Raw genomic sequence first — 27,846 nt, 5'->3', positions numbered from 1 at the left:
ATGTCCCTGGGATGAGTGTTCCGGAGCAAAATTTGGGGGTTGCTATGGAAGCACGTATTAGGTAAGAAGCTGCCATACTCTTCCCCCAAGTGGCTATACTCCCCCACCTTCCCACCAGACACACCACCCCGGTCCCGTTCCTGTCATTCTGCAGTGCGTTTGACGTCATCTCTCATTTCTATTTTAGCCACTCTGATGGGGGTGGTAACATCTCTTGTGGTTTTCCTTTGCATCTCTCCAGTGGCAGCTGATGGCGAAAGCCTTGCCCTGGCCATCCTGCCGTGGGTGCCACCTCCTTGGCACAGTGTCCATTCTCGGCTCTCGCCCATCTTCTGCTTGGGGTGTTTGTGTTTACTGTGGAGTTCTGTGTGCTGGATGCCTTCCGTGTGCAAGTCCTTTGTCAGAATTGTGGTTTGCCGTTTTTCTCCCAGTTTGTATCTTTTCAACCTTTTAACAGGGTCTTTTGAAGAGCAGGATTTGTAAGTTTGGATGAGGTTCGATTTATTGATTTTTTTCCTTTTATGAGTTGTGCTTTTGCAGTCAAGTCTAAAAATCTTTATTTTTTTCTAGAAGTTTTATAGTTTTACATGTGACATTTAAGTCTGTAGTTCATTTTGAATTAATTTTTATATAAAGTGTGAAGTTTAGGTTGAGGTTATTTATTTTTGCTTCTAGGTGTCCAGTACTGCGCCTTTGTCAGAAGCTAGTCGGGCCTGTCTTTACAGCCTTTCCATATAAATTTTAGAATGAGTTGTCTTAGGAAAAACAAAAAACAATAACCTTGCTGGGATTTTGATAAGAAAATATTAAACCTATAGATTGGTTTGGGGATAATTGACGTTTACCATGTTGAATCTTCCATTTCATGAATTTTGTATGTTTTTCCATTTATTTATTTTATTTTTTAAGGATTTTATGTATTGATTTTTAGAGAGAGGAGAAGGGAGGGAAAAAAAGAGAGAGAGAAATTTCTATGTGAGAGAGACTATTGGTTGCCTCTTGCACATGCCCAGCTGGGGACCTGGCAACCCAGGCATGTGTCCTGGCTGGGAATCAAACCAGCGACCTTTTGGTTTGCAGGGGGATGCCCAGCCAGCTGAGCTGCCTTGGTCAGGCAGGCTGTTTTTCCATTTATTCAGGTCCTGTTTTATTTCTTTCATTAGCACTTTGTAGGTTTTAGCATACAGATCCCATACATGTGTCAGGTTTACACCTAAAAGAATCTCCCTTTGTTTGCAGTGACTCTCAGTGACGATGCGATGGTGAATGCACCGTGTGTTTTAACCCCAGGTTCCGTGTGTTCACTCTCAGTGTGTCGGAGTGCGCTTTGTTTTTGGGTGTCGATTTTCTCTTCAACCTTTGTAAACTCACTCATTGTAGGCCCACAGTGTGGTGTTTTCCGTCTAGACAATCATGTTTATCTGTGAAGAGGAACCCTTTTATTTCTTCCTTTGCAGTCTTTATGCCTCACTTCTTCTTGTCTCACCGAATGGCTAGGACCTGCAGGCTTGTGTTGAGCGCTAGTGGTGAGAGTGGGCACCCTGCCTGCCTGATCTCAGAGAGCGGGACTCAGGTTTTTGTCATGGCTTACGACGCCGGCTGTAGTGTTTCGCAGATCTTTATTACCACACCGAAGAAGCTCCTCTCTGTTCCTGGTTTGCTGAGAGTTTCTGTCACAAATGAGTGTTGGGTTTTGTCAGATGATTCCATGTGTCAGTTGATGTGATCACATGATTTTCATTTTCTCCTTTAGGCCGTGGGCGTGACGGGTTACACTAACTGATATTTGGATGTTGAACCAGACTTGAACCCCTGGAGTAGATCCCACTTGGCTAGAGTGTGGGATTTTTTTTATTGTTTTCTTTTTAAAGAAGCTCTCTTTTTTTTAAAGATTTTTAAAAATATTTTATTTATTTTTAGAGAGGGAAGGGAGGGAGAAAGAGAGAGAGAAACATCAATGTGCGGTTGCTGGGGGCCGTGGCCTGCAACCCAGGCGTGTACCCTGGCTGGAAATCGAACCTGCGACGAGTGTGGGATTTTTTGTGCATTGCTGGATTAGATTTGTTAATATTTTGTTGAGGATTTTGTGTCTAAGTTTGTTAGTTTGTTAAAAATGCTAGTTGGGGGGGTTCTAAAATTTATTTTATCTTTTTTAAATTTATTACTTTGAGAGAGAGAGAGAGATTGGTTGTTTCACTTATTTATGCATTCATTGGTTGATTCTCAAATGTGCCCTGACTAGCAATCAAACCTGCAACCTTAGCATATCAGGATGACACTCTAACCAATGGAGCTACCCAGAGCCAAAATTTAGTTTCTTTAATCGTTAAAGATGATTCAGGTTGTCTGTTTCATCTTTATTGGATTTTGGTAATTGTGGGTTTTGAGAAATTGGCCCACGTGTTTTTCAGATACCAAATTTATGAGCACAGTTTTTCATAATGGGCCCTGTTCTCTTAAGGGCTGCAGTATCTCTAGCAGCATTCCCTGTTCAGTCTCAATTTTAATGATTTGTATCATTTTTAATATCTTATTGATTATGCTATTACAGTTCCAATTTTTCCTCCTTTGCCCCTCTCCACCCAGCACCCCCTATTCCCTCTAGCAATCCCCCCTTAGTTCGTGTCCATGGGTCGTGCATATAAGTTCTTTGGTTTCTCCATTTCCCATACTATTCTTAACCTCCCCCTGTCTATTCTTAACCTACCACCTGTGCTTCTTAATCCCTCGACCTTTTCCCCTATTCTCCCCTCCCAACTGATAACCCTCCAAGTGATCTCCATATCTATGATTCTGTTCCTATTCTAGTTGTTTGCTTAGTTTGTTTTTTAGATTCATTTGCTGATAGTTGTGAATTTATTACCATTTAAATGTTCATAGTTTTGATCTTCTTTTTCTTCAGTAAGTCCCATTAATATTTCATATAGTAATTGCTTGGTGATGATGAACTCCTTTTAGCTTTACCTTGTCTGGGAAGCACTTTATCTGCCCCTTGATTCTAAATGACAGCTTTGCTGGATAAAGTAATCTTAGTTGTAGGTCCCTGCTTTTCATCAGTTTGAATACTTCTTGCCAGTCCCTTCTTACCTGCAAAGTTCCTTTTGAGAAATCAGCGGACAGTCTTATGGGAACTCCTTTGTAGGTAACCAACTACTTTTTTGTCTCTGCTTTCGAGATTCTCTCTTTATCTTTAACCTTTGGCATTTTAATTATGATGTGTCCTGGTGTGGTCCTCTTTGAGTCCATCTTTTTTGGGACTCCATATGCTTCCTGGATTTGTGTGTCTATTTCCTTCACCAAATTGGGGAAGTCTTCTTTCATTATTTTTTCAAATAAGTTTTCAGTTTCTTGGTCTTTCTTTTCTCCTTCAGGCACCCCTCTGATTCAAATATTGGTATGTTTGAAGTTGTCCCAGAGGTTCCTTATGCTGTCCTCATTTTGGGGGGGATTCTTTTTTCATCTCATTGTTCTGATTGAATGTTTTTTTCTTCCTTATGTTCCAAATCATTGATTTGATTCTCAGTTTTATCCACTCTACTGTTGTTTCCCTGTAAATTGTTCTTTATTTCACTAAGTGTGACTTATTTCTGCCTGGGTCTTTTTTATGCTATTGAAGTACCTAGTGAGTTCCTTGATCATCCTAATAGCCAGTGTTTTGAACTCTGCATCCGATAGATTGCTTGTCTCCATTTTGTTTAGTTCTTTTTATGGAGTTTTGTTCTGTTCTTTCATTCAGGCCATGTTTCTTTGCTCATTTTGGCAGCCTCCCTGTGTTTGTTTCTATGTATCAGGTAGAGCTGCTTTGACTCCTTGTCTTAGTAGTGTAGCCTGTTGTAGGGAAGTGCACCCCTAATTTGTATGGGGCAGAGCCCTGAGTGGGGCAACCTGTGTGAACCAGATTGATGGAGTCTCAGATATGGAGCCACTGCTCTGTGGCTCTGTGTGGAGAAGGACTCAGAAAAGGGACAATGGCTGCTGCCTGGCCTCTGCAGTTTTGTCCGAGAGGAAGCTGTTCCCCAGCTCTTGCCCTGGTGCCAGCCATACACTTCCATTTGTCCCTGTGTGCCACTGGTGCCCTTCAAGCTGCTGCCCCAGTGCTGGAGCTCAGAGGAAGTGACTCTGAGTAAGTCCATTGTGGGCCCTTTAAGAGGAGACACCTGAGAATCCCACAGTTTCTTCTGCCGTTCCCAGCCCTACTGATTTTTACAGCCAGACATCATGGGGACTTATCTTCCTGGCACTGGAACCCTGTGCTGAGTGGTCTGGTATGGGGCAGGGATCCCTTGCTCCCGAGATATCCCTTTTATGTCCATCACACGTGGGTGTAGGACCGACCATTCCGCTGCATCTCCACCCCTTCGACCCACCTGGAAGCATGTGGCTTCTTCAGTTCCTTGGTTGTCAGACTTCCATTCAGCTCAATTTTCTGACAGTTCTGGGTGATAGTTGTGTTGTAATTTAGTTGTAATTTTTGCTGTGGTTATGCGAGGAGGCAAGCCATGATTTGAATCTTTTTTTATCTTTGTCAGTCATGCTAGAAATTTCTCAATTTTATTGATTTTTTTCAAAGAACCAGTTTTCCATTTTATTTTTAATGTAGGAAGTTATTTTTTTTTTTTAACTTTCATCTTTCTCGTGTAAGAATTTAGTGGTATAAATTTCTCAGATCTACTTTAACTGTGTCCCACATATTTTGGTATCTTATATTTTCATTTTTATTCCATCGTATGTAATTTTTTTCTTTTGAGACTTTCTCTTTGACCCATGTATTATTTAGAAGTGTGTCGTTTAATTTTCAGTTGTTGGCTTTTATCTGAGTGTGACTGATTTCTGGTTTGACTCCATTATAATTAGAGAATACTCTGTATGATTTCAGTTCCTATAGATCTATCTGTTGAGATTTCTGGGGGGGGCCCGAGGTGCGCTCTGTCTTGGTGAGTGCTCCTTGGGAGCTTGGAAACGCTGTGTGTCCTGCAGCACATCAGCAGGGTGGAGCGTTCCGCAGACGGCAGTTCCATCAGCTCCTCAGCTTGCTTCTGGGCACGGGCTGGGCGGAAGGGCCACCGAGCACTGTTCAGCTGGAGTGGGACAGGTATGGGCCAGTCTTCCTGGTACTTTGGCTACGGGGAGTGGGCTTCTTCCCGATCCCTTCTGTCTGCAGTTGCCATTAAGGCTTCTGCAGCACCTTGTTTGGGACTCGTGAGGCCGTGAGGAAACCCAGAGAACTCACGCCTGTGTTCCTCAGGGCTCAGGACCCTTCGACAGCCCGCCTCTCCTTCCCACCTCCCAGGGGAGACCCTATGCCTGTTTGTTGTGTTGGGCCCAGGGGTTTTAGGTGGAGGGGGAGCTGGTAGGGATGGGGCTGCTCCACCGTGGCGGAACTGGAAGTCCCCCAGCGTCACACGCAAGTTTTGGCTTGGACATAGGTGATTGGAGCAATAAATATTAGATGGAAGTGTTAAATAATCCAAAATGCTGCTTCCAGAGATGAGATTATTGAGTATGCATGTATGAAATCAGATATACAGACTTAAAATAAGATGCAGCACTTTTACAAGATTTTTGACAAAATGAAAAAATGTGAAATCAAAATATGATGAAATGAAGGAATACAGAGGCAGATAGGCACTAAGAAAATGATGGCATTGGTATATTGTCATCAACATACCTGACGAGAAATTCTGACTGGTGATGTTCGGAGAAAATAGATGTCAGCCGCAGTTCTCCAGCTGCTCGAAAGACAGAGGAGTCGAGCCTTCTTTAGTCAGAGATGTTGCTTCATTTTTTTAAAATGTTTTATTGATTGTGCCATTACACATGTCATATTTCCCCCCCTTTATTCCCCTCCACCCTGCGCATGAAAAATGTTAAAGGCTCTTTGACTGTTTTGATTGATTGACTGAATGATTGATTTAGAGCGAGAGGAAGAGAGAGAAACATCGATTTGTTGTTCCACTTATTTATGCATTCATTGATTGATTCTTGCTCGTGCCCTATACAGGGATGGAATTCACAACCTTGGTGTATCGGGATGATACTCTAACCAACTGAGCTACCTGGCCAGGGCTAAATTAAAATTTTGAACCAATGTAATACATGAGCATGATTTTTAAAAATAAACAGCAGCACAAGCCTTGGTCCCTTGCCCAATCTGTTTGTTTTCCTGATTCTGTTTTCCCCTTTCAACTCTGTTGTCTGTTCCTTATATTAAGCACTTTAGATATCTAGCATGCTGTATTCCTTTTTAAAAATAAAGATTGTTTTCATATATTGCATTATAAAACACTAAAAGTAAAATGACCAAGAGTTGCTCTGAAATGGTGTTCTTGTCAAACCTTTATAGCAGGGGTGTCAAACTCCTTTTCACTGGGGGCCACATCAGCCTGGCGGTTGCCTTCAAAGGGCCAGATGTAATTTTAGGGCTGTATAAGTGTAACTACTCCTTAACTAGGGGCAAGGAGCTCAGCGCTGCGACCAGGTGGAACCAAGGTGCCCGGCCATATAAAACAAGGTGGAGGGCCAGATTTGGCCCTCGGGCCTTGTGTTTGCCGCCTATGCCTTGTAATGGTGGAGTGAGTGCAGCGTCTCAAGGACTTTTCAAAAGAAGTGGACTGTGGTCCCCAGAGCCTGCACTTGGGTGGTATCGCCTCAGTCAGCACCAAGTGGGGCCTGGTGTGTGGGGTGGCGCAGCACCGTCTGCTGCAGCTGCAGAGGGGAGCGTGTGTCCCAGCCTGAGCTTCCAAAGCACCTTCTCCAGACGCCACTGGAGTGGAAAGTGGTGTTCTGACCTTTTTTCTTCCTTCTGTTTTTCCTAAGGTTGACAAATGCTTGATGAAATTTTTATGTGGTTTAAAAAGCTTAGTTTATTAAAGTTTAATAAGAAGGTGGCAGCAACTCAAGTAGTTGAAACCGTGGGCAATTTTGAAAGAGAAGCCAAAACCATTAGCAAAGGAAAAGCTGAGTGAGTGTGAGGAAAGACTCACTTGCTTCCCTACACCTCCCTCTTGCGGCCGCCAGCGAGAGCATGCTCGGTGGAGCGCTGCGCAGCGCGGTGCGGCCTGCGTGGTCAGCACTAGTCCACGTGGGAAGTAGAGGCCCGTGCTTCGGCTTCTTCGTGTGCTGCTGGGGACCTGCATGGTGCTCTTCCCAAAAACTTCCAGAACCCACCTAAATACAGTTTTAGGCACACATAGCCCAGATGATGGCTCATGGTGAACTTAAATGTCACCTACCAGCAAGTCCAGTGATGGTTATGGCACCCAGCGGGACGGTGGTTTGGTGTGTTTGTATTGAAAGGTGCCTGAGGTTCTCCTGAGAAATGTAAACTGTTTCAGAGTTACATGGCTAATATTATACCTTTAACTCCAGGGTAGTAAAGTCTGATTCGCAAAAAGAACAGTAACATTTTAAGAATAGGGTAGATTAAAAAAAAATTCCACACCGTACTGGACTTCCGAGTTTAGACTGTCCTCCAATGAAAATTCCCTGTGAAAACGCACAGTGAAAACTTTGTAATGCTCCCTGCCAAAATGTGTATACAGTAGTTTTAGAATCAGTAAATATCTCAAGGTTACTGAAACAAAATAGGCTTATAGGAAACAAGGTAGTGAATTGGAGAACACTGTTGCCTGTGAGCAGGGGAAGAGGACGGCCAGCATTCTGCGGTTATACCGTTAGTCTTCGAAAGACATGCCTCGAAGGTTCCCTGCCAGATGGGGGGCGGTGCTCTGCATACTGTCAAGTGGTTCCCTTGGAAAAGATGGTCTGGTCAAAGGGAATGGGCTGCTTCTGGCGTTCACTGTTGGAGGGTAGATTGAATTTTATGTTTATTAGGGATTAATGACTCCAGAAGAACTGAAAAAGGAAAATAGGTGTTTAAGCCAGGAATGGATTATTTTACCACTTTTTTAACATACTGCAAATACGATCTTTTCGTTTCCTGTCCTGCTGCTACGATCAATTGACATAAATAAATACTGCTTTCTGTCTTCAGAGAATACATGCCTTCTAAATGTTACAGATGAAGAGTAAAAGATTTTCTTTTCCAGCACTAAATATGCTCTTGAGAGCAGAGTGTTTCTAAGACATTCATTCCCACACTCGGGGGCTCCGCCGAGTGCCGAGCTTGCCACTCACTCAGTCAGGGTTTCAGTGAGTTACAGGATGGGCTCGTGTTCTGTTGGGTAGGCAGGCAGGTGTTGTCAGAATGCTGCCTGGTATAAGCGTTACTGGGGGCGGGCAGAGCGACATCACTCAGGGCAAGTCAGGGAACTTCACGGAGGGGGTGCAGAAGTTTAAAGGGTAAATAAGACTTCATCAGAGAGAGACTGGGAGGAGAGTCGGGCACAGGGGTCATTCAGCTTGGAGCTGTGGAGAGGCGAGAGGAACGACGGGAGCTGGCAGGCCGTGACACCGTGAATGGACCCAGGACTGCTGTGGCGACCCTGGAAGACGAAGGGCTGGGATCGCACGCTGAAGAACTCAGCCTTCGTTCTAGAAGAGTGAGGCACCACCAAAGTATCAGTGGAGTGACACAAGAATTTTTTTGATGGGAGAGGCTTAGAGGGAGGAGCTCTTAAAGAAGGAAGTCCTGAAAAGCCACGGAGTAAAAGCAGCGTTGTGTGAAAAGCTGGGGTGGGGGTGTCAGGGGCACAGTCAGACATTTACCCTGGAAAAGCCTGGGTGCTTGTCGGGACTGAGAGGCATGGCGGTGGTGACAACAGTGAGTGGAAGTGGGGGTGGACTGGAAGGCAGTCAGCATCAGGGAAGAACTACCCTCACGGCGCCCGTGTCTACCGCCGTTTAAAAGGAAAAACTGTATGCGGACACAGACCTCACTCTGTTTCTGTGGGAGGGTTCTGATGACTTAAAAGAGGGACCCGAGAGTTTCATGGAAGTGACCTTCTTTCAATGTATTATGAACCCTCTGGCTCTGAACACATTACTCTTCTTAGATTACACAGTGTGAACTGTTTTAAATCATTTTCTACCGATGTGACAGTTTTGACATTCCATGTCCCAATGTTGAATAGTGTTCCCATTGGTATTACTGGTGTCTTTACCCAAGTGAAGTAAGACAGCCTGCCCCTGATGATTAGCATCCCTTTGTGTTTTGTAATATGGGAAGTCTTTAAGCATTTACGATGGAAAAGGAACTGGACCAGAAAGTCAGGAGACCTCAGGTTCTGGTCCCAGTGTTAAAAAAAAAAAAACTTTGTTGACTTTTTTTTTTTTCTTTAGAGAGGGAGAAACATCAATTCATCCCACTTACGTATGCATTTACAGGCTGATTCTTGCATGTACCCTGACTGGGGATTGAACCCACAACCTTAGCATATCAGGGTGATGCTCTAACCAGCTAAGCTATCCAGCCAGGGCCCTGAGTATAAGCCCTTTTACTAACTTGAGACAGGTCACTTCCACTCCCTACACGTGTGAATTTCCTCCTTTGTAAACTGATGCATCTCTGTGGTTTTGTCCCATTCTAACACCCTGTGTTTGGTGAAGTGGAAACCTGAGTAGTTTTCCTACCAAATGAATGGGACACAGTCAGAAGTGCTGAAAAAGAATGAGTGGAAATGCTGTGGATGTGAGGGTTGGTTGTTCATACTCAGGGAGTCTCAGACTTAGGCAAAAGAATCAGATAGGGGCTCCCTTCCTCCTCCCCCTCCTCCACCATCACCTCCTTTTCCTCTTCCTGCCTCTTCTCTTGCTCCTCCCCTTCCTACTCTTCCTTTTTCTGAGGGGCACACTTTTTGAAACTACAGATCCCCAAGATACCTCCCCCTGCAGTCTGACTCTGGAAGTCTGGCTAGGACCTACTTACCACCTCTCAGTCTGGGCAGGTGACTTAATCTGTGTCTCAATCTCCTCTTCTGTGAAACGGGCATAGTGTAGCTCCTTTCTCTTAAAATGATGGTGAGGATCACATGAGTCAGTACATGTGGAGGGCCTAGAGCAGGAAGTAGCACATAGTATGCACTGAATACATCCTAGTTACTGTACATGTCGTCTTCATTTCATATTACCAAGCACCTGGACAGATGTAAGACATTTGCCCATGGACCACACCTTGAAAAACAGTGATTGGTGGCGTGATGGGCAGGTGAAGGTCAGGAACCTTACTAAAAAATGTTCACAAATTGTGCTTTATCTTAGATGTTTGAGAGTCAGCAGGACACTAACAGTGTCACAGCCAAGCGGTGTGGGGGGTTAGGGGGACAGTGGCTTTTAGACAGATTCAAGTGAGAGACCAGAATCATAGCAGAGATGTACCTGTCAGAGTGGTGGGAAATGTGGAGGGATTGAAAACCCAAGGGGTGATCCAGAAGGTGGTAACACAGAACTCAAGTCCAAAGACAAATATTAGAATGAAGATAATTGACATTAATAGCAAACACAGAGAAAAATGCACTTTTCATTTTGCCACAGATTTAGAAAGTTTGGAAGTGGAGGGGGTGATATGTCCTGGTATTTGTGGGTGATCTCTAATGCACAGGCTCTTCATACATCGATGTTGGCTTGCTAAAGGCCGACCACCTCCTCCCCCAGCACCTGCACTCCTCTTCCTCATATTTCCTGGCCTACGTGATACCACCTAGGTGGAGAGCCAGGACAGCTCTCCTCCGTGAGTCCCCTCTGTCCTCATGCCCCCACGTCACTCAGTCAGTCATCACTAACTAGGTTCTGCCAGTTTTGCCTCCTGAATCTCCTGTGATTCTGTCCACTCCTCTCCCCACTGTGCTTGCCTAACTCAGGCCCTTCTATCTCCTAAATTCAGATCTCATTTTGGATCTCTTGTGTTTAAAACTCTTGGGTAGAATTCTGATCTGGACAAGAGGGTAGCAGTAGGTATTTGCTTCTTAATTTTCCCAAATGTCTTTTTTTTTTTAAATGAGCTTGCAGCACAGCAAGAAGAAAACCCACAGACGACCTTCGGAGATACCAAGCAGCACGGCATACCCAGGAACGCCCGGGAGGGAGCAGTCAGGCTGGACTGCCAGCAGCCGGATGACCAGCACTGTGCCTCTAAGGAAGGAAGCCAGGGAAGGAAAGGGGTCGTCCTGCTGGTGCTCAGAGCCAGAACCCAGAAAAGAGCAGGCGCTCTGAGGGAGAGCCCGAGCAGACAGATCCGAGGACAGCAGGTGAAACAGAAATGGCACCACAGACTCTTAATTTGTGAACGAATGAGGAAGAGGCCTAGGCCTCCACCACTGAGGAGCATCAGGTGCAGAAGGTGGTGGGGTAGCTCAGCCCTGGAGGCCCTCGGCACCATGTGAGCACACCCGTGTACACCCACGCTCAGCCCGAAAGCCAGCATCTTACTTAACAGACAAATATGTAGATGTTCCAGCTACGTATGACAAAGCAGAGAGAGCTGCCCATGTGCCACTCTGCTGCCCGCTGCCCTGCTGGAGTTGGTGGCCCGAGCAGGTGGAGGAAGCAGGAAGATGCACAGGACTTGGAAAAGTGTCTCTGTTTTCCATTGACCTGAGTGTCTATCTGCAAATCTCAAAAGAATCCACTAAATAACTACTACACACAGGACAAAGATTTAGTAAAAGAACAGGATGTAAAGTTAACATGCAGAAATGATCAGGAGATTTCATGGGAGTAGAAGGCGCCATTCACACAACTGGGTGGTGGGTGGATCCATCTCAGTGTCAGCTTAACAAAAACTGCAAACTCTGTGTGGGGAGAACTGCAGGGCGCTCTGGAAAGACTCGGAACGCACTTAAATGGGAAAGAAACACCTCGTTCCAACTGAATGTAAATATTCAGTAAAATAAAGATGTCAGTTTTCCTTAAGTTTATTTATAATTTGATCCCAATAAAGCTACCTTCACCTATTTTGGGGGGGGGGGGGGGGTAAGGTAATTATACAATTCATGTGGAAGAATAAGTAATTAAGAACAGCTAGGGAAAACCTGAAAAAGGAGCAGTGATGGGTGGCTGGCCACACCACGTTTTACGGTGCATAGAAAGCCCTTATTTGAAAGAGCGTTAAAAGTTAGCCCATGAATAAACAGAGCAACAGAACAAAGTGCAAAACCCCAAACAAGCACAACTGCATGTGGAAGCAGCGCCGCATGTGATCAAGAGCATCATCTCACCTGAGCGGGGAGGACAGACCCTGTGATGAGTGGTCGTGGGACTTAGAAGAACAGTGTTTCATCCCTCACGTTGCACACCAGGAGAAATTTCAAATGAATCAGAGGTCCAACTAGAGACAGTAAGGCTGAAAATATTAGAACAAAACAAGGGCTACAGTTGCCTTTACGATGGGAAATTTGGAAAGCTTTGAATCGTGGCTCAGAATTCAGTAAAATGAGAAAAGTGACTGTTTTTAAAGGAAAATCAAAAGATAATTGAATGACCAACCTGAAAAAAGATATTGCCACACATTAAAAAGGGCCAGTGTCCCTGAATAAAAGTTATTCACTTAAAAAATGCAAACGGTACTTAAAAAGTTCTGGACAGACTTCCCCAGAGGAAGCATTCAGGTGGCGGCCGGCACCCGAGGCAGATTAAAGCCGCAGGGAGACCTGCAGCACTGATGCTGAATGCAGAGAGAACTCGGGGACCCATGTGGCCCTGCGCTGCTGGTGGGAATGCAGAATGTTCCCTCACTTGGGAAACATTTAGCAGGGTCTCAGAAACCAGACTCGGTCGGCCATATTCACCGGCCCTCCCTGCCTTGCAGGTGTTCACCCTGAGAAAAGGAAGCGTGTGTCCTCATGAAGACTCATGCAAGAAACGGACGCTGTGTTTAGCTGCACCCATTGGAACCAGAATCTGGATAACAGTGCTGAGCCCCCTCAGCAGTGGAGAAATAAACTGCGGGATGTGTTTGCAGTGGGGCACTGAACAGCATGAGAGAAGGGAACTGTGGGTGTGTTCAACAACATGGCTTCAACTCCAGATAGTTACGCTGAGTGAAAGAAACGCTCAGCAAAGTAGTACATTTCATTTACGTAAATAAATGTAAATATCCCATTTATGTTAAACTGGTAACGCTAGAAAGTCAGTTGTAGGGCGTGGAGTGGGAGTTGGGGGAAGGGAGTGGGAAGAGGCTCAAAGGCGCTAGGGGGCTGGTGGGCATGCCACCTGATCATGCAGACGGTTTCCCTGGGTCCCGCTAAAGCAAGGTGATGCACAGCACGTGCGCAGTTCACTGCATGCCTGTTCTGCCTCTGCAAGGCTGGTGTTTACAAAGGGATGCGCGTAAATTGTCTGGAGGCCTTCCATGTGTGTGCTCTCGTGTGTGTGCGCGTGCGTGCAAATGATCGAGTGGGCACTTAGAGATCAAAAGAGGCTCGAGAGTCTGAATATTGGATCAGATTGATTAATTGTTGGGTCAGATATCTCACTGTTTTGTGCGATAAGACAGTGGCACCGAGTGAAAGCCCACATCTGTAGACATAGTGAAGACTGTGGGTGCAGTTAGTTTTACAGGTTTGCGATGTGCTTTGAAATCTCCTGGAACGATACAGAGAGAGAATAGATGAAAAATACACGTAAAATATGGATAATTGAAACTGGGTGATGGATGCAAAGAGGTTCGATAAATTATCTTTGTGTATTTTTAATTTCCTCTAAAATTGTTATGTTTTTATTACCTTTTTTATCCTCAGGATAGAATCCAAGGCGTTTCCCCTTTTAGCCCCCACAGTTTAGAGCCTGGTTCTCTGTCCAGTGGCCACCTGTCCCGTGTGCTTGTCTGCACCTGTTGTCCCCATGTAACTATTAATAGGGCCCTCTGGCTCTCAGAGCGTTTCAATCGGAACAATAAAATGATGCTCACCCTACTCATCCAGTTCATACTGAACTGGAATTGCCTTCATATACCTGCACTTCGCACCTGTGTGCTTTCACTGCACTGTCTTCGTCTGGAGACCCCTCTCGACCCCCACGCTTTTTCGTACCTGATGCTTTCCTGCTCTGTTGTCCAAGCCTTGGCAAGAGCATCACCCTACAGAGCCCCCTGACCTTGCTCCCTTGTGCTGCCACGCCCACTGGGCTAGCTCAGGGCTGCTGTCCTTTCATCTTGGGTTCTTGGTGTCTGGCAGTACTAGCAACGTCTGGCAGTGTCTGACAAATGCAGCCCTAGAGATTCTCGGACTCCGCCCCTTGGTGCCTCCACCCTGGAAGGTGTGCGTCCCTTCCTGAGACCACAGGGCGTGGCAGTGGCAGAGGCCAAAGCAGCACTCGGAACCACGTCTGTGCCGAGGGCTATGCGATGAGCTGTTTCAGGGAGCGTCAGAGATGGCCTTTCACTGAGAAGGAGCTGAGACAGTGGTGTCTGTGGAGCAGAGTGGGAAAACCGTTAGCACAATGAGGGGGGCTCTGACATGTACTTGAAGTAGGTTCTGACAACACTGCAGTATTTCCCATGCTTATTGATATAAAACGCAGTAGTGACTGTGCTGCCTGGTCTTTAGACTGTGTCCCCTTTTTCGTGACCCGCCCCCAGCACCGGCTCTGTGGGAGGACTGCAGTTGCTCTCACATGCTGCGACCTGGGGCGTGCTGTAGGGTATGAGGGCCTCTATCCACTAATCACTTTGAAATAAAAAACTGTTCAGAGATCTTGCACTTAATGTCTGTTTTTCTTTATGCTGTTTATAGCGTCGTCTGGGAGATGCAGCCAAGAAAGCCATCAGCAAGCTGACGACCAGAACGGTGAAGAAGGGCGACAAGGTACAGTGATGAGGCGCCTGCGACACTGCTCAAGGAAGACGGCATTTACGAGTTTGAGCTGGTGGGAGAGAATATTTATTCCCTGGCCGTTTGCGTCTCATTTCTTAGGGTATAATTTTCTCCAGGTATATTCTAATGCTTTGCTTTAAACTGGCTTCTCTTTGAAATCGTGTGCCTGGTGTGCCTGCCATTTGGAGGCCTCGGCCGGTGCTGGACTTCCCATGCCCTGGCCTTGATTAGCTTCCCGGGTGACACGCAGTCATGCCAGCCGTGGCAGTCCCAGAATTTCCTTCTGCCGAAACCGAGTGTGCTTTGGGGAAGAACACGAAGTGGCCAGGAGTGTGCGTCATCCTGTCTGCTTTCTGAGACTTGGCCACGTCTCCTTTGTGTCTCTTTCCTTCACCCCTTAAATGGAGCACTGGTTAGCAGGGGCTTTCTCTGTGGGCCTGACAGCTGGCAAGGAGGGCACGGCATGTCAGGGCCAGGCCGGAGAGGCGGTGAAAGTGGCTGTGGCTAAGGCTGCTCACGCAGCTCCCCAGTCGGACCCCAGGTTATGCCGGAGCCCTGCTTCTGCCCTGGGAGAACAGGACAGCAGCTTAAAGTGAAACCATCAGGGTTACCTCGAGTGAAAAAATCCCCACTCTGGAAGCATGACACCAAAACTGTCCTCCGCCCTCACCCAGCTCTGCTGCTTCCCCAGAGAGCTCGGGTCAGTTCAGATGACCTCTCACCTCAGCTTTACCATGTGATTAACTCAGCTAATTTTATTCTCACAGCCTTGACCCCGCCACACCCATTCCCACTGACACCGCTCAGGGAAGAAAGCAGGGCACGCACTGGCAGGAGATAGGCGGGGGGAAGGGGAGCGAGGTGGGGTGGGCGGCCCCGCCGCAGGGGCCTCTGGCAGCCCAGTTGCCTTCACCCTGCTTTGTCCCCAGGCCAGCACAACACAGTGCTTCCTTATTGAACCCCACACCTCCTCTCCATGTGGCTCCCCTGGCCCTGCCAGGAGGTGGCACAACAGACGGTGTCACCTGTCCTGGCTCGGGTTCCTGGAGATGCTCCATTTGACAGGAACGCAGGGACACCCCTCCCCACACCACAGACAGAAGGGCATGGTTACTCTGGGTGACTGAACACCTGGTTGGACCTTCCTGACTCCTGATAAGGTCCAGCATCTACTTGAGCCCCAGGTTCTGTACCCCAGATCTGTGACCGTCCTTGGGGTGGGTCTCCAGGGAGCCCTCTTCTGGGGGCTCCTGGAGAGTGCCAGGTAAGGGGGTGCACAGTGACACCTACAGGCCAGAAAGAGACACAGCAGGAGTGGGGACCAGATGTTAGCCCTGTCCAGGGTCACAGGTGGTTTGAATCCTGAAAAAAACTAGAATTCTGCCCTCTAAGATGTTTAACAAACAGAATTAGTATTAATTGTTACAAAATACTTCCAAGACAAAATTGATTGGTTTAGATATAATTTGGGTAGATACAGTTAAGCAGGTAGATGCATTAAATTTTTTCATAACCTTTCACTTCGTAAGAATTCATTTGGCCGTAGGAAGGTTTTTACTGGGGTCATTTCTCCTGCACTGATGCACTTTGGGCCGTAGTGCGTGACTCCAGTTTCTGTGCTTTGCCTTTCAGGAAACAGACCCGGACTTCGACCACTGCGCCGTCTGCATAGAGAGCTACAAGCAGAACGACGTGGTCCGGATCCTCCCCTGCAAGTACGTCGACTTTCTTTGCTTAAAAGAGAGCATGGCCAGAGTGGTCTGTGTGCCTCCCTCTCGGGGCGGGGCCTGGGCCTGCCTGCCTGCACGCTGCCCCTGAGGGACTGCAGAGAGTGGTGGGCCAGGCCCTGGCCGGAACTGGCTGCACAGCTTTCCTCTGGTCCTGGAGTTATAAGAAACTCGGGGCACAACCTCCAGCCACTTCCCTAGTCTAGAGAGCAGTAAGGTCGAAACTTTAACTCTGCGACTTCGGCGGGTTTGGAAACTAGCCCCCGTTCCTCCCTTCCTCAAATCAGAACTCGTCCCCAGGCCTTTCGAGCCTCAGCAGTGCACACGTGGGCAGGGCGCCCAAACTTGGGCACTGGGGTGGTCCTTTTCTGAACATGGGTTACGTGGAACAGGAGTGTGGCTGGATGCTGCGTGGAAAGCACCTGTCGAGAAACCTGAAATCGAAGGTGTTTCCTCTCCCCTGTCCCTGAGCTCACAACACGTCCGTCCCCACAGCTGCAGCCCTCTCATCATGCAGGATGCACTCGAGTGAAACAAGTAGCAGCACTGTCTCCATGAGCCTCCTGCACAGGCGGGAACACAAGGCCCACAGGGGGAATGCGGCCCTCCACCTGGTTTTATCCGGCCCGGCACCTCATTTCTCCCCGGTGGCAGCGCCAAGCTCTCACTTAACTGTTAAGGAGTAGTTGCCTTTACACAGTCCTAAGGTTACATTTGGCCCTTTGAAGGCAACCAGGAAGCTGATGTGGCCCCCCGGTGAAAATGAGTTTGACACCTCTGCCCTACTGGTATGATTTTATTAGAGTGATCTGTTTTTAGCCTAGGAAAACCTGCTTTAAAAAAAATGGAACCTAAGGATAACTAGTTTACATGTAAAGGTAGACCTGTGAGACTAAATGGGAGCCATGATGGAACGTTTAATGAGGCAGTTAACTGGTTTTCTGCCGTGTGGCCCCTCACAGGCCGAAGCAGAAGGCAAAAGGAGATGCACCTGTGGATCCGGAAGAGGTTGGCGCACACGTCAGAAAGTGTGGCCGACTCTCACCTGCTTTTTAAAAATCTGTTTTTACCTGCACAGATTTTTTTGACTCCCGAATGACCAGGGAAAAGCCAGGTCTTTCCAGATACTGTCTTCCTGTTTCAGTCCAGGGTACCAGAGCCGCTGGGGGCCTAGGAAAGGCCGTGGGAACCGCTCCTGGTCAGACGCTCGCTGACCTGAGTGTCTTCCTCAGGGGCCTCTGCTGGGACTGGGATATGTCGGGGGCTTGCTCCCCATTCTCTCCACCCACTGAGCGTTGGCTCTTCCAGAGTCCCATTGGTAGTTGTCTTTTTTCCTTAATGCAGCCCCATGCTTTCAACCCCGCCTGTGTGCCACACTTGCTGTGGGACGTTCAGAAGCACGGTGGGTACGTGCAGTTACATCCTGGGAGGTCCTGACAAGGTAGGGCCATGCCCTTCCTGGGGGTCCAGAGTCCCAGTGGTCTGTCTTTCCTGTGGCCCCCTGCCACCCAAGGTGGCACCTCAACCTATGGCTGTAGTTCACTTCTGAGTATGAGAATTACAATTTTTGCAAACCTACAGCATATCTGTACACCTATAGTTCTGGCTCCTCTCACCCCTACACTGCCTGTGTCCACGTTCTGCTTTCGGTTTGAAGCAGGTGGATGTTTGCTACATTTACGTCCTAAGCCTCCATAAGTTGTAGCTCTCTCTAAAATATATCGCGACCCCTCCTCAGCAAAACGTGTCACCTCATTGAAATGACAGCAGCGCGGCCCTGGGTGGAGTGAAAATGAACTCTGTGCATCAAGCAGCATTCCATGGGACCCAAGCTGGTAACTTTTGACCAGAACAAGGTCTCAGCCTTGGCACTGTCAACATTTGGGACCAGATCATTCTTTATGGGCTGGGGGTTGGGCCGTTTTGTGCACCTCAGGGTACTTAGCAGGGTCCCTGGCTCTGGCCCCGCCTACAGCTGGACCGACTCCAGGTGCCTGCAGTGGAGAGCCACCAGCCACCGAGAGCATGGCCCCCACTCACGCACGTCTCTGCTCCAGGTCTTCTCCCAGCCTTGCTGCCAGGAGGTTCCTCTCAAGTCCCTTTACTTTCACTCTTGCCTTGTGCTGCGACTTCCTCGTCCCCTCAGCCTAGGCACTCTGCCCTTGCTCTTGGGTCTGCAGGTCTCTGACACCGAGGAGACGTGTGACTCTGCTGCTGCTGCCCTCTGCTCGAGCTGCCCTGCAGCTCTGGCTGCTCCAGTCCCAGGCGCCGCAGAGTCCCCCTCTCACCCCCACTGGCTCTCCTGGTCCTCACAGCAGTGTGTCGGGGTGTACTTGTTTTCCTTAAACTCCTTCTTCACTCATCCCTTTCTTCCCATCCTCCTACGCTTCCCCTCTCCACCTCAGAGAGAAAACAGTGGCTGTCAGTCAGCTGAAACTGCTTCCTGAGCCCCCCGCCGCCTGCCTGTCCTACCTATACCAGGTCTCCACAGGCGGCCCTCTGTCCCTGGGCCTGCTCCTACTCGGTCGAATGCTCCCTCCAGTTCTGCTCCTTCTGTTACTCCGCAGGGCCCAGGCCTTCCCTCACCAGTGTCCTGGCTCTGAGACCCAGCTCCAGGCACCACCCTGCAGCTTCTGCCTGCACAGCTAGCCTTGGGAAGGGAGCTGCATTCACTGTCCCTCTTTTCCTAAGTGTGGGCAGAAGAAAGGCCCAGGGGCTTTTGTGTCAGTCTGTCTGTCTGTCCTGGTTTTAACAAGCCTGCCTGGAGCCTGAACTGACCTTGTTGGCCTTTGATGCATGACCTTTGCTTTCCGTTGCCCATCCGGTTGGTGTGCTGTGGACAGATGGTAGCTGGTGGTGCATTGGGGCCCCGCCTGTGGCTCTCAGTTACAGTCAATTCTCCTTTGGGTGTTAGCCACCATGTCTTCGAAATGGAAAAGCTGTGACCTTATTTAGACCTCGTTTATTAAAAGGTCAGTCAGCCACGTTTTTTAGTGGATGAAGATACTCTTCATAAGCAGAGTGCTGCACCATGGACACACACACATCTAAGATGCCACATTAGGAGCTAAAATGGGTCAGTCACCTGGCTGTGGCTGACCTGTCACTGTGGTGACCCCACCTCCGAGGGCGGGCCTGCCTCTGCAGGTGTCTACTGCCACCACTCCCAGCCGGGGGAAAGAGCACTTGTCTCTGACCTTGAATAATCTTGGATCCTTTTATATTTGCCAGGTTCTTGCACAGCACCAAGAGGCTGCAGAGCTGTGACAACAACTCCCCTTCTATGTAGACTCCACCCCGGCACCAGTGCTGCTCCACGCGCGGCAGTGCGGTGTGTGGGGGGGATGGGGCGCTGCATCCCGGCACAACTGGTTTCGCTCTTTCCATGTGCCATGCGTTGCACACTCTATATCCCAAAGTGTGTCTCGCAGGAATAAAGGACTGTTGAAGCTCGGACCTGCTTGTCGTTTTCCCATTTCACTGTCCTGGACTCAGCCCTGCTTTTCATTCCAGCCCACCATTCAGCCTAAATGCGTAGGGCCCTCACCTGCTTTTGTGTGCACTTGTATTGCTTTATTATTTGTATCGAGTCTTTTGTAACAGTGGGCAGGGGCTTCTGCAAGGTCTAACTGGCCTGGGTGCTGCCCTCAGTGGGGGGCTCCTGAAGCCACGATAGGTCACTCTGGTGCCTGGCACACCCACCTGCACGGTTTATGGAACATGTGAGGCACTGCGGCTACTCCGCGCCTGGACCTGTGCATAACAGCGCAGTCCACACACGTCCTCGGTGCTGTTCTGAGGGTCCCATGTGTGCGGGTTTCACGGCGCCCTCCACGCGCATCCTCAGCACTGTTCGGGGGTCCTGTGTGTGCAGGTTTCACTGGCCACCGCTGCCACCCCTCGCCCCAGCTCTCAGCGGTAGCAGCTGGGAATCGGAAAGGGTGCCAGTCCAGGGCAGATGGTTCATGGCTTCGCCTGGGGGAAAGCAGAGACCTCGCAGAGCTCAGTGAGGAGCCGGAAGCGGAAGTGAGAGGGCAGAGGGAGTGGCTGACGGAGAAAAGAAACAAGAGCAGGGCAGCTAGTCCCCAACATTCCCATCAGCTAGCAACCCAGAGAGGGATGCGTGGAGGGATCAGACTGCTGACATCGTCAGGGCGAGGGTGGTGGGGAGGGGGGGTGGCTGGCTGGCTGGCTGGGCTAGGGATTGAGGCTAGGAAAGCCGTGGGTGGACAGTCAAAAGGAAATGATGTGGGCTTTTTAAGAAAATACTTCTTTCAAATTGCCAGTCGTCTAAGAAAGGGAGGCTATCTGGCTTTCTCCCTGAGAACCAGTCCGTCTCTGTGCCCTTCACTGGGCGCCCACAGCAGGGGCTGAGCACTTCCTGTTCCACAAACCTACCAGGAACCGTCCCAATACAGGAAAAACCTATAACTGAGGTTTAAAGGAAGAGATGAGCAAGGAGCGCTCAACTCCAGCAGCTTTAGAAACTAAACATGGGGGTGTGCTGTTTTGTTCTTCCTGAATAACCAAAAACAGGCCAGAGAGGTGGGACACAGCGGGGAAGTTCAGGGGCCTGTAGAGGGGGCGGGGCTGGCCCCAGACCACTACTTGGCATCATTCTCTGGGGTCTCCACCCACACACTTGCCTCAAGCTAACTGCCCAGCCACCCCTGGACCCAGTGGCCCTTCTAGGTCACGTGTCCCCGTGTCTTCTGTCACCTGTCAGCATAAAACTGGCCTCGAGAGCCTTCTTGGACTCCCAGCCCCACCAACCCTGAGCATACCCCCAGTCTCTGTGGGCCTCCCAAAACCTATGCCAGATACCAAACAGATGTGCCTTGGTGGGGGAGGGCCTGGCATGTCTGTCAGACCTAAAGGGGCCTGCATCCCCAAGAGACTTGAAAGCCTAGTTCTTGTCTTTGTTAGACGGCAGCCAGTCGGGCACCGTCGGCAGCCACAGGGGTAGCCGAGCTCTGGGCACCACTCAGTGGCGCCCTGCGGCACGGAGCCATTGTTGAGGACACAGGCGACGAGAGTGGACCTGTGGTGCATCCTGGACGCATGTTTGGTTAGGTTTCAGCTGCCGCTCGGGACGTCTGCCTCTTCAGTAACAACCTTCAGATTTAAATAAAAGCTTTCAGGGGTGGTTGGGCCCTGGTTCGGTGCATCCTCTGGCTCAGTGCAGGTTGCAGGCTGGATTGATGACGTCAGTCTTCAAGATCTTTGTTCTGACCCCAAAGACATGGATGCGGGGGCACCAGGTGGGCAATAAGGGGATGGGTGTGTATTGTTCGGGCTGAAGTGGTCAGCACAAATGTTTCTTTCAAATCCCAATGGAACAGTTTCTATACCTCTTAACTTTTTAAAATCGAAATTGCATTTTTCAACAGCTGTATTTAACTTTGTAAACTACATATAAATCAAAGTTTTAAAGACATACCATGGTTCAATATGGTATCTTTCTCAAAATTTCTTCCAATTCCAAAACACGATTCTAGTTGCTGCCAAGGCCCCTGGTGTAGGCTTGTCCCTTCCCATGCAGCGAGGACCCCAGCCCCCGGAGCTGACCACGCACACTGTGTCCTCCCAGAGGGCACACTCCTGCTCCAGCGTAGTGGCCCTCCGTGACTGATCATTCACTCACTCACCTCACGTCTCTCTCCCTGTAACATTTCAGCCAAAAATGGCTGAAATACAGTTCATCCTTAACGATAGTCCCAACTTCCCTGTAACTTATACAGACACTTAGCATAGGTTGCTTACAGGTTTTTTGTTTTGTTTTTTATCCTCACCCACGGACATCTTTTCATTACTTTTAGAAGGAGAGAAAGGGAGAAAGAGAAACTTCAATGTGAGAGATACGGGCCTAGAGCAGGGATCGAACCTGCAACCCTTTGGTTACAGGGCAACACTTTAGCCAGGGTGCTTATAGGTCTTTTTTTTTTTTTCCTTAAGATTTTATTTATTTATTTTTACAGAGGGAAGGGAGGGGGAGAGAGGGGGAGAGAGAGAAACATCAATGTGCGGTTGCTGGGCGTCATGACCTGCAACCCAGGCATGTGCCTTGACTGGGAATCGAACCTGCGACTCTTTGGTTCATAGCCCGCGCTCAATCCACTGAGCTACGCCAGCCAGGGCTGCTTATAGGTCTTTTGAAGTAATGTTTTAAGTGACATTTTAAGTTCCATGAAAGCAATAATTATATAGAAAAGTCTTCATTTTACTCTTATTTAATATATTTTTGAAATTCCACTTTCCTTCTTTAGCCATTATAGAAACCACAACTGATTTCTAAGGTGTAATTCATTGTCTTCCTTCTTAACAAATTTCCTAAGTTTTCTCACATGGTTTTTGGAATTTGGTGGCATAAAAAGCCCCAATAGCCGAACGCCACTTCTCACGTCTCACTGTGCATTCTCAGGATCACACAGGCCCAGGTTCAGCAGGTTTTCTGTCGGCTCTTTGTTGATGTGGTGGTTTGGCGTTTCGACCTTGCCATGGTGTGGTGTGGCATTTCTGACACAGCTGTCCTTTTTCACAGGCACGTGTTCCACAAATCCTGCGTGGACCCCTGGCTCAGTGAGCACTGCACCTGCCCCATGTGCAAACTCAATATCTTAAAGGCCCTGGGAATTGTGGTACGTTGCCCATTTCATTCTTGCTCTTTGCGTAGCATCTTTTCTGAGTGTGACATGACAGCCCAAGTGGATGGTCATGGCTTGGGGAAAGCTGTGCTTGCTTTGCTGCGTGGCCTGGCTAGTCCGAGCCACCTCAGGGAGCTCCTGGGGAGAGGGGAGCTGTGCCAGCTACCAGCAGGGCCTCTGGATGGTGGCTGTTGCTGGAGAGTGGTGGAGACACGGACATGATTCTCCTGCATTCCAGTACCTTTAAACACACGGAGTAGAATATAGTCTTTGGACTCCTGCCTTCCGCATAACATAAAACATGTCACTGCTTACGTTTCTTTCTCTAGAATCTGCCCTCACCCTCCTGGGCCTGAGGCAGTGGCAAGCAGTAAGGGTGGGCAGTGCCAGCCCCGGGAGGACCTGGGCCCTGGTGTTAGTTGGGCATAGGGACCTGTGGCCCTGGTGTGTTAGCGCCGGCCAAGTGAGGACCTCGGACACTTCCTGCCATTACAGTTCCCTCCTTAAGAGAAGTATATATCCAGGATTTTTGCTTCTTAGACAAAAATGACAACAACTTTCTGGTCTCAAAAAACGTGAGTGAATAATCTCCTTTATGGAGCAGAAAGTTCAGTTTGACCACAAGGTGGACCTCTCACTTTTGCTCCCAGGGGACAGTCTGGGTGTGGCCCTGTAATGGCCCCTGTCCCATTTACCCTCTGTCTCTGGGGGCCAAGCCGCTGGCGCAGCAACACCGCAGGGTCTCTGCACCCCAGCACCTCGGCGCCACACTGCCCGGCCACGTCCCGGCCTTGGCTAAATGCCATGAGCCTAACTACCAGTCACATAATACAAATGTCTCCAGACGCTGCCAAGTGTTTCTTGAGGGGAAAAGGCACCCCATTGGAGGGTTTAGTACAGAGCTGCTGCCTCGATGTCTGGCCTGTGGTAGATGCTGGGAAAAGGCTAACTTAGCCTCTTTGGTTGCCTCCAGCCTTCCTGGTGGTTTTGTTTTTCAAATCCTATATTTTGAGCTGCTGATAGTTTCTCCTTCCACTGTTAGTGAAAGTCTTTCCAGAATGTATTCTGACCACCCATGGGTCCTTACACATGCAAAACAGAGCCAGCCTGACTGGGGTGTCGTTATGCGCCCCCGTCACCCCACCGCCATGGGCTCTCACTGGGCTGCAGGTCCATCCAGAGTGTAATGCCATCACTCAGAGCTGCTCGCGTGGCTCTGGCCAGCTGTCACTTCTCTGTGTGGAAGTCTCTCCCGGCCAATGGCCCCAGTTCTGCTTCTAGTGTGCTGTCTGCTGCAGGCTGAGAGTGCGGGTTGCCAGGGAGAACGGACAGCTGGGTTGCGCAGTCGGCAGACTCCACATCCACTTGCCAGGGGTCCGCCTTGGCCCAAGCAGCTCTGTGCCCCTCCTTCAGGGGCAGATGCTTAGGCTTTGAAACAGCTTTCTCACAGTTCGGAAGTCAGTGCAGCATTATCGGCTCTTGCCTTGGAGTCTGACTTGTGTTTAAAGGGGAAGATCTTTAAAAACTGGCAGCCAGAGAAGTGGGGCGTCACAGAGAAGCAAATGGGGTGTTGGAGTGCTGCAAGTCGCTGCCGGCCTGGATCGTCGAGCCAAAGTTCCCCACTGGACTTGGTCAGCTGCACACCAGTGCCCCGTCCTGCCTGGGGGCCTTGCCCCCGGGCCATCATTGCTTGAGAGAGACGGAGTGTCCATTTTCCCTGTTATGATCAATTTTGGTTTTCCTTTGTAGGAAACTGCTTGTTTCTTTTAAAGAAAAACTCTTGGGTAGGAGTGGGAAGGGTGGAGGGAGGAAGAAATGATTGAGAATCACATTGGAAAGAACTCAAAGTCCTTTCAACACAGTGTCAGTCTTTAGAAATGTCGTTCTCACAACCGCTCTCCACCCGGACCAACTTTGCAGCCCAGCGTGCCGTGCACTGAGGGCGCTGCATTCGACATGGAGCGGCTCGCCCGCGCCCAGGCAGCTCACCGGCGGCCGGCCCTCGGCGACCTGGCCAGCGATGCCTCCCTGGGCCTCGAGCCCCTTCGAGCTTCGGGGACCTCGCCTCTTCCTCAGGATGGGGAACTCACGCCCAGAACAGGGGAGATCAACATTGCAGTAACAAGTGAGTGGGCCTGTGCCGGCAAGCGGACTGCGTGCTGCACCGCAGCGGCAGGGGTCGGGGGGACAGTTCCAGGGAAGGGTTGAGGCAGAGACTGGGTCTGCACCCGAGAAAGTGATGGGTCCGTCTGTTGAAACAGCCGTGGTTGGGGGACAGCGAGGCCAGCTGCACAGTAAGGAGCTTTTGTGTGTGTGTGTGTGTGTGTGTGTGTGAGTGAGATGAGCAGCAGTGACGTATTCAGAGGTCTGTCCCGGGTGCTGTCTGCAGACACATTTTAAAATGAGTATGATGCAGACAGGCCTTTGGGAGGGTCCCGCTGGGCCGTGAAGAAGGGCAGCAGCCCCTGGGGGGGGAGGGGGTGGCCGTGAGCACCAGGCCCGCTGCCCCCTGGGCTGCAGGCAGCCCCGCCAGCCTAAGAATTGACCACGTTAGGAAGAATGAGGGGGCCAGGGGCCACCCACTTCATTTCACTCTGTTCACAAAGGTGGGTGTTCGGGCACTGACCTCCGTGGTGCAGCTGTACACCGGGGAGAGACATCAAGGGGAAATCTGCCGAAGCTCGAGGGCTGGTGGTGACTGCCGCCATCGCTGAGCCGCTGGTGGGGAGAGGATTTGGGCGGTCAGGCCTTCGTGCGTGCGAGTGGCTGGTGGCATGCGTGGGGCCATGTGCACTGTCTCCCGTGACCAGCCGCTGTCTGCCTCAGCTCCACTCTGTCTGTGTCACTCCCGTCTAACAGCTCCGCACTCATCTCGCCGCGCTCTGCGCTGCCTTCCCCAGCCGCACTGTCGCTTGTCTGCAGCCTCAAGCCCTAAAGCTCCCCGGACTCCGCTTGGCGAGTCCAGCTGCGGGGAAGCTGATCACACAGGCCTCCCCTCTCACACTGAGCCTCATACGGTCTGTCCGTGAGTGTGCGCACGCTTCTCACCAGCCACACACTGTTAGGACGTCACAGCCCAGGTTGCGGTCTGCCGTTGGTCTAAACTCAAGGAGACTCCGCTCAGTTCTGAAATACGTGAAACTGGTCTTCAATGTGGTTTGACTCATTTCTGACCATTGCCCAATAATTTGTTTTCACCACATTTCATATTTTCCTGCTTTGGCGTTGAGATTTTTTTGTAGTTGTTCTAGTAGTAATAAAGGAGATGGAAGAGGTTTGTTTATTAATGAGTTCTATAGGCCCTTCATTGATCAACATTTATTGAGCACCTACTACAATATTAAGTACTGACTCCACTATATTTTATGTGCGAATGTCCTTTTAAAATCTATTTTGATGATTAAAAAATCACTTCATTTATCAAACCAATCTCTCTTAGCAGAATTTGTGCATGTTGATAAGTAAAGCCATGTGACTGAGTTACCCTGAAGCTGCCTGTCTCCTCCCCCAAGCACTGTCGTGCTGGCAGCCCCAGTGCGCTCAGCCCACCCCCCCCTGCACACCCGGCCGTGCTGCGCAGGCGCACACATGTGTGGCAGGGACCAGGTGCCGAGGCCCCGCCACGTGGACCGGGCCGAAGGGCCCTGCACCCATTCAGTATGGTTGTGATGGTGTTTACTGCCTTCAATGACTAGATTTTATCAAAACTCCTCACACGCGTGAATGGTACATTCAGAATTCAGAAGCACAGACATAATTGAGGGTCTGAAAGTGAGTCTGCTTATCATGCACCAAAGTCTCTAAGGAAAACCAGTTAAGAACGCTGTGGTATTAAGCTCTTTGATATCGATGACCGGTCATCTCTCAATTTTTTTTAAATGCCAGTACACATTTTTTCTAACTCAGCGTGTATGTGGGTGAAGTGGTGGATTTTGTATGAGCTCTTAAATGTGTATTTTGACTTGAAAGAAAAACCTCATGAAATCACTCTACGAATGAGAAGTTTGTAGTTTGAGGAACAGAGGCTGCACTGTTATTTAAAAAGAACAACTTGGCTACGTCTTTTAATAAAACAAACCAAGGTGGATGGGGAATTAAAGACCACCACCTTTAAAACCCAGAGAAAGTAGAATCCCCTTTTTCCAGAAAAATTCCTAGGCGCATACTGTTCTGCATAGTTGTAGGGCCCGTGGAAACCAGGATAGGAAGCGCCCTGGCACATGCAGCCTCTGCGCGGAAAGGGTGGCATGGCCAGCGCCGCACTGTCCTCTCTGCCAGGCTGCAGGAGCGCGGGGCTCTGCTGTGGGACATTGTGTTAAGCCAGCCCCACTCAGTGTGCTCTGGGAAACGGCTAGGGTCCAGACTTTCAGGAGGTCAAATTGGTTCTTAGGTTATTTTCAAGATTCTCAGTAAATATTTTTAGGGTGTTACTTACACACCAGACTTTGAAAAGTTAAAAGAAAATATAAACTGACTTCCTGGATCTGGAGCAAGACGAGGTAAAAATCCTTAGAGTTCTGTGTGCCCAAGGTTCTTGGCTCTTTGCCAGGCAGGTATCTTGTGGGTCACCCACCCTTCTGGCCAGGGCGCGACAGAATCCAAACACCCAGCGCCACTTCCAGCTGTGCGCTGGGAAGGGAAGGCCTTTCCAGGAGACACCAAGGCCACGTGATGTTTGAATAGAGACTGTAAGTGGCCTGTGCACAAGAGAGAAGAAGGTAGACGTGAGTGCCTTGGAAGGCCAGCCTGTGGGCTGCTTGGGGTGCC

General features: G+C 49.3%; 1 protein-coding gene across 4 annotated transcripts in view; it reads left to right on the top strand.

The window, feature by feature from the left end:
- The window catches only part of RNF130 (ring finger protein 130), a 99,734-nt gene that overhangs the window by 44,147 nt on the left and 27,741 nt on the right, over positions 1-27,846 (top strand). For all 4 annotated transcript variants that reach the window (XM_036014213.1, XM_036014214.1, XM_028528794.2 and 1 more), the window contains exons 4-7: positions 14,628-14,699; positions 16,341-16,423; positions 22,977-23,073; positions 25,000-25,204. In XM_036014213.1, the coding sequence (XP_035870106.1) occupies positions 14,628-14,699; positions 16,341-16,423; positions 22,977-23,073; positions 25,000-25,204 (457 nt within the window). The remainder of the gene's footprint in view (positions 1-14,627; positions 14,700-16,340; positions 16,424-22,976; positions 23,074-24,999; positions 25,205-27,846) is intronic.

This window comes from Phyllostomus discolor, chromosome 13 (assembly GCF_004126475.2).
Source record: "Phyllostomus discolor isolate MPI-MPIP mPhyDis1 chromosome 13, mPhyDis1.pri.v3, whole genome shotgun sequence".
Taxonomy (NCBI): Eukaryota; Metazoa; Chordata; class Mammalia; order Chiroptera; family Phyllostomidae; genus Phyllostomus; species Phyllostomus discolor.
This window is presented reverse-complemented; position numbering and strand designations above follow the sequence as displayed.